The sequence below is a fragment of the Moschus berezovskii genome, chromosome 1 (genome assembly GCF_049115385.1).
Source record: "Moschus berezovskii isolate FMDL1 chromosome 1, NW_MosBer_1.0, whole genome shotgun sequence".
Classification (NCBI taxonomy): domain Eukaryota; kingdom Metazoa; phylum Chordata; class Mammalia; order Artiodactyla; family Moschidae; genus Moschus; species Moschus berezovskii.
In genome coordinates this window covers 158,743,052-158,757,354 of record NC_142460.1, presented here as the reverse complement: position 1 = coordinate 158,757,354, position 14,303 = coordinate 158,743,052, and the positions used below count along the sequence as shown (strand labels likewise).

At 40.4% G+C, this 14,303-nt stretch overlaps 1 protein-coding gene across 2 annotated transcripts in view; it reads right to left on the bottom strand.

The window, feature by feature from the left end:
* The window catches only part of RYK (receptor like tyrosine kinase), a 120,116-nt gene that overhangs the window by 53,059 nt on the left and 52,754 nt on the right, over window positions 1-14,303 (bottom strand). Inside the window, exons 7-9 of one of the 2 annotated variants that reach the window (XM_055413402.2) lie at window positions 6,165-6,265; window positions 2,676-2,810; window positions 332-418 (exon numbers count right to left, since the gene is read on the bottom strand). In XM_055413402.2, coding sequence (XP_055269377.2) covers window positions 332-418; window positions 2,676-2,810; window positions 6,165-6,265 — 323 coding nt within the window. The remainder of the gene's footprint in view (window positions 1-331; window positions 419-2,675; window positions 2,811-6,164; window positions 6,266-14,303) is intronic. The other variant, XM_055413411.2, reaches the window with a different exon arrangement.

Here is a 14,303-nt window from a genome sequence, read left to right as displayed (position 1 = left end):
CTGGAGAAGGGAAAGCCTACCCACTCCAATATTCTGGCCTGGAGAATTCCATGGACTCTATAGTCCATGGGGTCTCAAAGAGTCAGATATGACTGAGTGACTTTTACTTTTGAGTACTATCTAACAAATGCATAATGTCTTAACTATTAGCTTCTATTTTCTATACCTTAATAAGAACAACACAAATCTCCTAAAAGTTAGGCTGTATGAGCTAAATTAACATAGACTGATTGAAAGGTCTGTCACACTTTGAAAATCTGAAACAATTTCACTGGCATAAAGCACCTTAGATAGAAAAGCATTATGGAGACAGGATGGGAACAAATCTTACCTTTAACTGTTTTCACAAATGCTTGTTTTTCTTTATTTGGATCTTTTTCATCTACTAAAATCCCATGGAAAATACGCCCAAAAGTACCTAGAAGGAAAAACAATAATTACTGAGATCGTGTGATAATGTTCATAAAATTATAAGTACAAAACTTTCTGTTAAACATAACAAGGCCAAATGTGATCAACATTACTCCAGCCCTAGTATAAAAAGACTCAAATCTTTATTTTTGTTCTTTTTAAACTACAAAACATCTTACCTTGCTTTTAGAAAAGACGTATTTAAACTGTCTATGAGAATTCATTCTGAAATAGCCTAAACAAACTAACGATATAGCTAGGAGCACTGTAGCTCAGTAAAGGGCTATCCATAGAGACATTTATGAGTTTCTAGACTTAGCCTCAGAGCAATGACAAAGGAGAAAAACGGACTCTCCTTATACAGTCAAAAACACACACAAAAAAATCTGCTTCCATTAATGCCTATTTGCCTCTGGGACACTTCAAGCCCCTCCCTTAGCTGTGACTGACAAACAAGCATCTCTAACTGATAGATGAATTCAGAATGACTCACATGCATCCAAAACACTTCAAACTGAGTTATGGAAAGGGGAAAGTTAGTCTATTTAACAACTTGAAGAGTTCAGTAAAGTATTTTACTATTAATTTCTGTCCTCTTCTTTCAACATTGTCCCTAGTCAATACCCTGAAACTCGAAAAAGAAAGCAAGGACCAGCAAACAGGGAAGGGCAGGGTCTTATCTCTCAAACACCTATCATGTGTTAGTTCATTTAATGTACATCAGTTCATCTAATCTTCATGTTTAAGTAGAAAACATAAGCCCATATTTACAGACAAGGAAACTGACTATGGAAGACAGGAAATGATTTCTCTAAGGTCACGTAGGTAATAAACTCTGGGACTGAGAATGGAATTTGGGCATAACTCCAATACCGATGCATCTCCTTCTGCTGGAACCCCTACACTTTCCATCTCAGAGAATATTACTTAGAATGTTTCAAAAAGGCCTGTGAGCAAGTGATCATCTTTGGACAAGAACTAAACAGGAAAAATCCTTTTAAAGGTGATAAACACTAATAATCATGCTTTAATATACTTGAATATCAAAACTGTACCAAAACTTAATAAGGCAAGTTAAAAATCTAAAGAAAGGGAAAATAAAGATCAGTTTTATAGAGGAAATAAATTGTGCACTGCTTTCTACCTGACCTGCCTCTTGAGAAACCTGTATGCAGGTCAGGAAGCAACAGTTAGAACCGGACATGGAACAACACACTGGTTCCAAATAGGAAAAGGAGTACGTCAAGGTTGTATATTGTCACCCTGCTTATTTAACTTATATGCAGAGTACATCCTGAGAAACGCTGGGCTGGATGAAGCACAAGCTGGAATCAAGATTGCCGGAAGAAATATCAATAACCTCAGATATGCAGATGACACCACCCTTATGGCAGAAAGTGAAGAGGAACTAAAAAGCCTCTTGATGAAAGTGAAAGAAGAGAGTGAATAAGTTGGCTTAAAGCTCAACATTCAGAAAACTAAGATCATGGCATCCGGTCCCATCACTTCATGGCAAATAGACGGGAAAACAGTGGAAACAGTGGCTAACTTTATTTTTCTGGGCTCCAAAATCACTGCAGATGGTGACTGCAGTCATGAAATTAAAAGACGCTTACTCCTTGGAAGGACAGTTATGACCAACCTAGACAGCATATTAAAAAGCAGAGACATTACTTTGCCAACAAAGGTCCATCTAGTCAAGGCTATGGTTTTTCCAGTGGTCATGTGTGGATGTGACAGTTGGACTATAAAAGAAAGTTGAGCGTCAAACAATTGATGCTTTTGAACTGTGGTGTTGGAGAAGACTCTTGAAGAGTCCCTCGGACTGCAAGGAGATCCAACCAGTCCATCCTAAAGGAGATCAGTCCTGGGTGTTCATTGGTAGGACTGATGTTGAAGCTGAAACTCCAATCCTTTGGCCACCTGATGCGAAGAGCTGACTCATTTGAAAAGACCCTGATGCTGGGAAAGACTGAGGGCAGGAGGAGAAGGGGAAGACAGAGGATGAGATGGTTGGATGGCATCACTGACTCGACAGACATGGGTTTGGGTGGATTCCGGGAGTTGGTGATGGACAGGGAGGTCTGGTGTGTTGCAGTTCATGGGGTTGCAAAGAGTTGGACACGACTGTGCGACTGAACTGAACTGAAATGCTTTCTATCCTTAGGGATGAAATGAGATGAAATTCTTAAAATCTGAAACAAAATAATATTTATACTAACAGTAAATCTTCCTTGAAAACCTGATTTTGAAAGAATAGATACCTTCTTGAAGTACATCTTTTAGAGTTATCCTCTCCCTGGATATTGCGATATCCTTCACCTTAGCTTTTGCCTCCAAAAGAGTGACACTTCTCAGGTCGTTCTTCTCTATCCGCAAGGTAGGATAACCTGAGGAGCCAACAAAGCCAAACCAAGAAATATAAATACCTTCTTATGGCATCAGGATCAACTAGTTGAGTTAGAACCCCAGGACTCAAGTCACAGAAACAAATGAAGGTAAGAATCCAAAAGAAAAAAGGCACATACAGGGAGAATTAGTAATGAAGGCCATACTAATTTTAAAGAAACACTTTCCCACCTACCCCAAAACCTTAAAATCCAGAATTAAACCAAGAAACACTAAAAATAATATTTTATTAATACCACTTCAATTGCTTTTCTGCCAAATGAAACAAGCTTTGACTCATGGAATTAATCCAATCCCTTGAATGAACTGCTTTTTTCTCCAAAGATTTTCTAATATAGTCTCCTAACCAAAAAATTTCTCAAATGAAGAGATGTTTGTAAAAATATCTTTTCTTTAAAAAAAAAGTGTGTGTGTATATATGTATATATGTATATATATATATATATATATAATTGGTTTATTCATTCTAGTATCCATACAGCCTAGTCATACCATTGTGAGATCCATATTCATTTTTTGGTTCCCTTGATTCATACTCATTCTTAATATGTTGATAGCAAAACAAAATTTCTGGCCATAAATGAAAATTCTCATTGCGACAAAAAAAGTTAGAATAAAAGGAAGATCTAGTGTTATTAGCAAGCAGAAATTGGAATGGTATTTTAGGGAAGAAAAATCCTCAAAGAATGGGTGGACTCAGACAATGATTATCAGTGGCTGCTGGAAGAACGATATGAAAAGCTCTGAAAAATTTTATTATAAAAGGATGCATTAGGATGACAAAATCTGATCCCAAAATCTGATCCCACTGATCAGCAATTTGACCATGATACCTCTAGGGGTGTGTGTGTGTATGTCTAGTATATATGAGTGTTTAATCCTTCCTGGAGTTCTCTGAGTTTCTTCCATCGGTATACTATTGTGTTTTGCTATTTTTGAAAACTCTTGACTCCTTTATCTTCAAGTATTTTTTCTGCTCCTTTCTCTTTTTCTATTTATAGGCAAATATATTTCTATTGGTTTTTTTAAAAAACACTATTTATTTTGTATCATACATAAGAAATGAAGTATCTATCTCCTTAAGGTAATGTCTACAAAAACAAGTAAACTCATCGGTGGTAAATTTAAAAATCTGTCAAAAAATAACTGCACTTCCACTTACTTTTTAAATGCATTTTGCTTTTAGCATATATAATAATTTGCTTATCTACCTCTTTAAGGTTATATCCACAATTAAGAAATGACTCTAAAGAGCAAAGCTAAACATTTAAAGCAATGATGTGTTTCTTAGGAATAGTCTGAACTACCCTCACATCTATCATTATATATCCTGAGGGACATACATGTTTCTTTCCTTGGTGGAGATGTTAACTGCTGCTATGATTTCTCTTACATTTCTTTTAAGCTACAATGCCCCTTATTTCCCCTCTCGTTTTTCCTGCCACATCTTACTAAAGAAACTAGATCAACTACCCTGGAGAAAAGTCCAGCATCTGATTCTTCTAGTGTCATCTAACTCGTTCCTCTATCCCTGTAAACTGAAAGTCAGTCTTATAGCCTTGATTAGATCCAAGTTAACTCTCCGCGGGGGAAGAAGACAAGAATATTCCACCAGGGAATACAAACTACCTAGTTATCCTACTTTTAATGATGCTAAGTTTCAGTAGCGGATTCATGCAGTAACACTATGATTCCTCAAATGGTAAAGCTCCCTATCTCCCTTTGTTCATACAGTTTAAAACATCAACAATCTTTTCCTGAATCAAGTATTTTATTAGGGGATACAAGTATGATTTTCTGATTCTATCATTCCTTCTGCATTTATCAGCTGGGATTCTTCTGTAAAAAAAAAAAAAACATGTTCCCTTCATAAGCCAGCACTATCTGGGTACTGCAAAATAGTTCATGCTCAGCTGTCAGTTTAAGGTATTATTGGTGCCTCAGTTAACTCCCATAATGAACTTTTTTTTAAAAAAGTATCACTACAAATTTGTGGATTTTTACACATTTCTGTATTTCACATTTATATCACGTCAATCTATTGCAGTCATTATTCTTTTTGATGCTCAATAGTTCCATTTCAGAATGCTTTTGTCTTTAGTAGTTTCCTTGATTTTTGGCTCAGCAAATGTCCCAGGTTATCTTACTTATTCCTGACCCAGTCCCAAGATCATCCATTTCTCCAAAGAATCCTGATTCTTCTTAATGAGAAACAATACTGAAAGACCATAGGAGGGCACTGGGTGAAGAACAGATATTCTTATTTCTAAAATAATGTTATCATTTTTTTAACTGACTTTACAATTTGCATTCACTCCTAGGATCATTTGTTTATTTGGGGGCTGTGCTGGGTCTTGATTGCTGTGCCTGGCCTTGTCTCTAGTTGTGGTGTGCGGGAGCTGCTCTCTAGATGCAGTGCATGGCTTCTCACTGTGATGGCTTCTCTGGTTGCAGAGCATAGGCTCTAAGGCATGCAGGCTTCAGTATTTTGCAGCAGGCAGGCTCAGCAGTTGTGGTCCACGGGCTTAGTTGCTTTGCAGCCTGTAGGATCTTCCCAGTCCAGGGATCAAACCTGTGTACCCTGTACTGGCAGGCAGATTCTTAACCACTGGACCACCAGGGAAGTCAAAGAACAGATATTTTTAATTTTAGTTTACTAGAAAGTAAATGTCAGTCCAAGGGAGATAAAGGTAACTTGCCTACAAGAACCTAATTAATCAATGGCACCACTGAGTTAAGTCCTGACTTGTGGCCCACTGTCTATCCTGATGATTGTGTTGTTTCTTGTTTGGTGAATGACATTTCTCAATCCTCATTATGTCTAAATTATTCTCCAAGAATGATTATATTTTCCCAAACAGTTACAGTATAAAAACTTTCATTAAAATCCTGTTCAAAATAAATTAGATCTCCAACGGCAGCTAGTTTCCCGTCATGATCAGAAAACAATGCAAAGTCCTTACGACAGCCCGTGAAGCCATCAAATAATTCATTAAAATCCAAATCTCCGTCTTCATACAGCTCAGCGGCTTACTCTAACTACTTGAAAATCCACCTGAATTTGAACAGAAATGATTCAGTAGCCCTTTTAACATCATCTATAGAAACCTCCCTAAAACTAATTTTAACAACTAAACCTAAAATTTTAATGCTCTAATTTTGGAAAGTTTCATTCAATGTTCTAGGAAACAAAAGTTTAAACCTAATTCTGTGCATGTTAAGATTCTATGAATGTAGCATGGCATATGTCCCATAAGTAATTAACCACACAGGACCAAGGACAGACAGACCATAAACAACTTCAGTAAATCATCTTTAACTTTTAGAATTAAATTAACTCTTACTGGTAATAGGAGTTGCATTGTTGGGTGTGTCGGCTCTCAGATACTGAGTCGTCTGGGTAGATGGCTGAGAAAGCCCTTGGGAACTACTGCTGGCACTGATGCTGCAAATAATTTTTAAAAGAGAAATACTTGGCAAGTCAGCTTCAATGAGAAATTTCCTTTTTCAATACATACAAAATGCATGGAGCCATTATAACCAGCCTAAAACCTTAACAGAGATCACAATAACGCATGGATCTCCATCACAAATGTTTCACACTAAATTTTTACTCTACCTCATAATGCAGAGCTGTATTCTTTTTCTTTCCTATCTCCACAATCATCAGGCAATTCATCGCATCAGTCATTCACAAATGTAGCATTCTTCAAATACCATAGATAGCAGTCTCGAATCTCATACAATGTTAGGGAACTGTGGACCAACACTTAGTTAAGAGCTCATGCCACTCAATTTAGATTGCTTTTAAGAAAAGGAGTATAAAGACAGGATTCTTTTAACGATGGTCCATAATCAACTGGCCTACAGATGATGGCATATGAAAGCAAATCAAACACGCTCAAAGCTTGGGAACGGATATCCTACCTGGTTCAAGTCTCTTTAATCAAATACATTTTGCCTCTTCTACTTCCCTAATTCCACCTTTTTGGCATTTATAGAACTTATTAGAAATCGTTAGCACTTGAAGCATTTTAGTATGCTGTATTTTTTAAGTAATCAAGAGACCAAGAAGCTGGTAGGCTCAAATAACTTCATACTCAAGATTACTACAAATCAATGTCCTTTCATCTCGTCAGTGGACAGCCACCTTATCCCAGGCCACCCTGACCACATTCTAATTACACCGCCTCAGTCTAGTAATTCTGCAGCAGTGGAGAAGCAAAGCATAGAAATTCAGCATGAAGTGTGAAATCAAAGGCAAGATGGCATACCCTCAAGAAGGAAGGGCTACCTTCCATGTCTCCCTTAGCTGCAGGATCAGCAGAGTCCAATCAGAGACTCCAAACTTTCCTAAATATGAAAATCTTTTGAATGACCACACCCGACACAATAGTTCTGTATTTTCAAAGCCCAATGATTAAGAATACACATCATGACAAAAAGCTGCTACTCAAAAATTGATCCATATACGTCTACATGTATAGAAGATACAGGATAGCACAGTAAAGAGATGGAAAGTATAACCTTGAAATCAAAACTGCCAGTACCACCATTTATTAACTAGCTGTATGACCTTAGGCAAAACAGTGCTTTTGGAGCCTCAAGTTCCTGATGGATAAGATGACTATAATACTACCTCCTGAAAAGGTTGGTAAAATAATTACATGAAAATATAATCCTTTTAGGTCAGTTCCCTGCCCTCAAATATACAAGTTATTATTACTATTTGTGTTCATTATTTGGAGAAGAAAATGGCAACTCACTCCAGTATTCCTGCCTGGAGAATGCCAGGGACGGAGGAGCCTGGTAGGCTACAGTTGATGGGGTCGCAAGGAGTCAGATACAACTGAGCGACCTCACTTCACTTCATGTTCATTATTACTAATATTACAATCCCTAATCCTTAGAACCACAGGGCACCCGTTTTTGGAGTTTTGAGCACGACTCAAAGATCACATCAGAAGTTAAAACTGTAGAAGTCCAGGATTCAATAATGGGGAGGGAAGAGAAGCATTATCATTCCCAAAGATGGAGGAAATAATAGAATACAAATACTTACCCATAAAATGGGATTAAGAAAACCCACATCCCAGGATCTAGGGGAGGCTCAAGTTACATGATATATGTGGAAAGTACGATTTAAATATTACCTGCAACCAACACTGATGACTGAATAAATATGCACAGATCCCAAAGTATTTACTAGTTACTGTGCTTCTCTTCAGCAATTCAACAGTAGGTGGCAGTCTTGTACCACCTCAGAATTCTTGAAGAGACTGGGCATGCAACAATGTTATGAGCATATACCTATTCAGTGGTCCCTACTGGGGGCGGGAGGAGAAGGGGACGACAGAGAATGAGATGGCTGGATGGCATCACCGACTCTGTGGACATGAGTTTGACTGAACTCCGGGAGTTGGTGATGGACAGGGAGGCCTGGCGTGCTGTGGTTCATGGGGTCGCGGAGAGTCGGACACGACTGAGCAACTGAACTGAACTGAACTGGGTGTTCACTGGATAGACTGATGCTGAAGCTGAAACTCCAATACTTGGGCACCTCATGCGACGAGTTGACTAACTGGAAAATACTCTGATGCTGGGAGGGATTGGGGGCAGGAGGAGAAGGGAACGACAGAGAATGAGATGGCTGGATGGCATCACCGACTGTATGGACATGAGTTTGAGTGAACTCCAGGAGTTGGTGATGGACAGGGAGGCCTAGCGTGCTGTGATTCATGGGGTCGCAAAGAGTCGGACACGACTGAGCGACTGAACTGAACTGACAATGAGCAAAGCACCGTGTCAAGCGGCCAGAACAAACCTTTGAAATCCCAGATTTATGAGAGAAGGATGGAGCATTTGAGGATCAACCCTTGTTACCTATTAAAATCAATATTTACATATGTACAGCACATGAGGTAAAAAGTGAGATAAAAATGTACACGTGCTTGCACTTAATAGTTTAATACCAGTCTAAATAAATTATCTCATTTAACTTTAATAAGCAAGTAAGATTAGCAGATATAAACTCTGCTATAAGGTTAGACTTAGAATTTAGGGCAAAGATCATCATTTTCCTTCAGAGCACTTGTTATAATTTATATTTATATATGTAATTCATTTATTCATTCAACACTATTTACTAAGTGTATATTATATGCCAGATAATTATGCCAAGTACTGGTGATACACTAGTGAACACAATAAACAAAGATCCCTACTTTCATGAAGCCTACATTCTAGCAGGGATTTCTGGTTTAATATCTGTTATAGCAGACTATAAACTCCATGAAAGCAGGGAAAGTACCTGTTTGTTCACTCCCTCCTCCCCAACACTAAACCCAGGGCCTGGCCCAAGAGGCCTCAAGTGGGCCCAACTGAGGCTTAGTGAGAGCTCAATTAACACTTCTTGGATCAACCAATAAATAAACAGAGAAAAACACACTTTCTTCATACAGAAAGCTATAAAGCACACAGAATGGTTGCTTCTGATATGAACTATTGATATGTACCAAAAAAGACAAAGAATTACTGCTCTAACAGAATGGCTTCCTGCCTCTCTCCACTCATTCCCCCTTCAACAAATACTTCATGCAATATTCATTCAACGATAGCTATTAGACACCAGACACAGAAATGAATAAAGGGAAATAAAAAGGCCTCATCACCAGTAATGAGATAATGGAAAACGAAGATACTGCCAAACAAGTTCAGTTCAGTTCAGCTCAGTTCAGTCTCTCAGTCGTATCCAACTCTTCGCGACCCCATGAATCACAGCGCCAGGCCTCCCTGTCCATCACCAACTCCCGGAGTTCTCTCAAACTCATGTCCATCGAGTCGGTGATGCCATCCAGCCATCTCATTCTCTGTCGTCCCCGTCTCCTCCCGCCCCCAATCACTCCCAGCATCAGTCTTTTCCAGGGAGTCAACTCGTCGCATGAGGTGGCCAAAGTATTGGAGTTTCAGCTTTAGCATCAGTCCTTCCAATGAACACCCAGGATTGATCTCCTCTAGAATGGACTGGTTGGATCTCCTTGCAGTCCAAGGGACTCTCAAGGGTCTTCTCCAACACCACAGTTCAAAAGCATCATTTCTTCGGCGATCAACTTTCTTCACAGTCCAACTCTCACATCCATACATGACCATGGGAAAAACCATAGCCTTGACTAGACGGACCTTTGTTGGCAAAGTAATGTTTCTGCTTTTTAATATACTGTCTAGGTTGGTCATAACTTTCCTTCCAAGGAGTAAGCGTCTTTTAATTTCATGGCTGCAATCAGCATCTGCACTGATTTTGGAGCCCAAAAAAATTAAGTCTGACACTGTTTCCCCATCTATTTCCCATGAAGTGATGGGGCCAGATGCCATGATCTTTGTTTTCTGAATGTTGAGCTTCAAGCCAACCTTTTCACTCTCCTCTTTCACTTTCATCAAGAGGCTTTTGAGTTCCTCTTCACTTTCTGCCATAAGGGTGGTGTCATCCGCATATCTGAGGTTATTGATATTTCTCCCGGCAAACTTGATTCCAGCTTGTGCTTCTTCCAGCCCAGCGTTCCTCATGATGTACTCTGCATAGAAGTTAAATAAGCAGGGTGACAATATACAACCTTGACGTACTCCTTTTCCTATTTGGAACCAGCCTGTTGTTCCATGTCCAGTTCTGACTGTTGATTGCTGACCTGCATACAGGTTTCTCAAGAGGCAGGTCAGGTGGTCTGGGATTCCCATCTCTTTCAGAATTTTCCACAGTTTATTGTGATCCACACAGTCAAAGGCTTTGGCATAGTCAATGAAGCAGAAATAGATGGTTTTTCGGGTACTCTCTTGCTTTCTCCATGATCCAGCGGATGTTGTCAATTTGATCTCTGGTCCCTCTACCTTTTCTAAAACCTGCTTGAACATCTGGAAGTTCATGGTTCACATATTGCTGAAGCCTCGCTTGCAGAATTTTGAGCATGACTTTACTAGCGTGTGAGATGAGTGCAATCGTGTGGTAGTTTGAGCATTCTTTGGCATTGCCTTTCTTTGGGATTGGAATGGAGAAGGGAATGGCAAACCACTTCAGTATACTTGCCTTGAGAACCCCATGAACAGTATCAAAAGGCAAAATGATAGGATACTGAATGAGGAATTCCCCAGATCGGTAGGTGCCCAGTATGCTACTGGAGATCAGTGGAGAAATAACTCCAGAAAGAATGGAAGGATGGAGCCAAAGCAAAACAAATACCCAGTTGTGGATGTGACTGGTGATAGAAGCAAGGTCCAATCCTGTAAAGAGCAATATTGCATAGGAACCTGGAATGTTAGGTCCATGAATCAAGGCAAATTGGAAGTGGTCAAACAGGAGATGACAAGAGTGAACGTACGTAGACATTCTAGGAATCAGTGAACTAAAATGGACAGGAATGGATGAATTTAACTCAGATGACCATTATACCTACTACTGTGGGCAGGAATCCCTTAGAAGAAATGGAGTAGCCATCATGGTCAACAAAAGAGTCCGAAATGCAGTACTTGGATGCAATCTTAAAAACAACAGAATGATTTCTGTTCATTTCCAGGACAAACCATTCAATATTACAGTAATCCAAGCCTATGCTCCAACCAGTAATGCTGAAGAAGCCGAAGTTGAATGGTTCTATGAAGACCTACAAGACCTTTTAGAACTAACACCCAAAAAAGATGTCCTTTTCATTATAGGGGACTGGAATGCAAAAGTAGGAAGTCAAGAAACACCTGGAGTAACAGGCAAATTTGGCCTTGGAGCACGGAATGAAGCAGGGCAAAGGCTAATAGAGTTTTGTCAAGAGAATGCACTGGTCATAGCAAAAACACCCTCTTCCAACAACACAAGAGAAGACTCTACACATGGACATCACCAGATGGTCAACACCGAAATCAGATTGATTATATTCTTTGCAGCCAAAGATTGAGAAGCTCTATGCAGTTAGCAAAAAAACAAGTTCAAGCACTCCACAAAGGAATGAGTTCTCCTATATTCAAGAGCCAACAGGGAAAGACTATGGGGCAGATAGGGCAGAGGCCAGTCCCTCTGTGCAAAGACTTCACAGAAGCTCTGCTTCTCCAGAACACACTCCCCTAGCACAGCAGAGACAGAAAAGATGAGCTTGTACTGTCAGGAGACAATTGCACTCATCTCACACACTAGTAAAGTCATGCTCAAAATTCTCCAAGCCAGGCTTCAGCAATATGTGAACCGTGAACTTCCAGACGTTCAAGCAGGTTTTAGAAAAGGCAGAGGGACCAGAGATCAAATTGACAACATCCGCTGGATCATGGAGAAAGCAAGAGAGTTCCCGAAAAACATCTATTTCTGCTTCATTGACTATGTCAAAGCCTTTGACTGTGTGGATCACAATAAACTGTGGAAAATTCTGAAAGAGATGGGAATACCAGACCACCTGACCTGCCTCTTGAGAAACCTGTATGCAGGTCAGCAGTCAACAGTCACAACTGGACATAGAACAACAGACTGGTTCCAAATAGGAAAAGGAGTACGTCAAGGTTGTATATTGTCACCCTGCTTATTTAACTTCTATGCAGGGTACATCATGAGGAACGCTGGGCTGGAAGAAGCACAAGCTGGAATCAAGACTGCCGGGAGAAATATCAATAACCTCAGATATGCGGATGACACCACCCTTATGGCAGAAAGTGAAGAGGAACTCAAAAGCCTCTTGATGAAAGTGAAAGAGGAGAGTGAAAAGTTTGGCTTGAAGCTCAACATTCAGAAAACGAAGATCAAGGCACCTGGTCCCGTCACTTCACGGGAAATAGATGGGGAAACAGTGTCAGACTTTATTTTTGGGGGCTCCAAAATCACTGTAGATGCTGACTGCAGCCAAGAAATTAAAAGACGCTTACTCCTTGAGGAAAGTTATGACCAACCTGGATAGCATATCGAAGGGCAGAGACATTACTTTGCCAACAAAGGTCCATCTAGTCAAGGCTATGGTTTTTCCCATGGTCATGTATGGATGTGAGAGTTGGACTGTGAAGAAAGCTGATCGTCAAAGAATTGATGCTTTTGAACTGTGGTGCTGGAGAAGACCCTTAAGAGTCCCTTGGACTGCAAGAAGATCCAACCAGTCCATTCTAAAGGAGATCAATCCTGGGTGTTCACTGGAAGGACTGATGCTAAAGCTGAAACTCCAATACTTTGGCCACCTCATGCGACGAGCTGACTCACTGGAAAAGAGTCTGATGCTGGGAAGGATTGAAGGTGGGAGGAGACGGGGACGACAGAGAATGAGATGGCTGGATGGCATCACCGACTCGATGGACATGAGTTTGAGAGAACTCTGGGAGTTGGTGATGGACAGGGAGGCCTGGCCTGCTGTGATTCACGGGGTCGCAAAGAGTCAGACACGACTGAGCGACTGAACTGAACTATGGCTCAGACAGTAAAGAATCTGCCTGCAATGCAGGAGACCAGAGTTTGATCCTCGGGTTGGGAAGATCCCCTGGAGGAGGAAATGGCAACTCACTCCAGTATTCTTGCATGGAGAATTCCATGGACAGAGGAGCCTGGCAGGCTGCAATTCATGGGGTCACAAAGACTTAGAAATGACTGAGCTACTAACACTTTCACTACAACAGCAATGAGTCCTTCCTGTTGCTCTGCTCTGGTTCTAGAAGTGCAATCCTGAAGTTATTTAATCTCTTCAAGCCTGTTTCTTCATCTTTAAACAAGGACAGCATCATACCCATAAGTGGCTGTGAGCGTCAAATAAAACACTACATATATAGAGCCTGGTATAGTCCTAGCAGACAACACTTGATGACGTGGTAGTCATTGTTATCTCACAGGCCCCAAGAGAGGGAAGAAGCAAGAGAAGCAGCAAGTGCCTCAAATACTATCATATTACTACATGGGAACTTTCTAGTCACTACTATTAGCTTGCTGTCAAGTAATAAGTAACAGCTAGTAGAAAAGGCAGAGAAGGCAATGGCAACCCACTCCAGTACTCTTGCCTGGAAAATCCCATGGACGGAGAAGCCTGGTAGGCTGCAGTCCATGGGGTCGCTAGGAGTTGGACATGACTGAGCGACTTCACTTTCACTTTTCACTTTCATGCACCTGGAGAAGGAAATGGCAACCTACTCCAGTATTCTTGCCTGGAGAATCCCAGGGACGGGGGAGCCTGGTGGGCTGCCATCTATGGGGTCACACAGAGTCGGACACGACTGAAGTGACTTAGCAGCAGCAGAACAGGCAAGAGTTGAAGAAGAAATCAATCCATTACTACCAGTACACTGCAACTTTGTGAAAAGAAAAAGCCTAGTAATGGCACTGACCATATGCAGGGCCTGTTCTAAGAGCTTACAGTTTGATTTCACTAGAACTTAACAACATGCTTACTAAGTATGTGCCATGATCATCTCTGCTTTAGAGATAAGGAGAACTAAGACGTAAACAGGCCACAAAACTTCCTCTGGGCCACAAAGTTGGCAAGTAG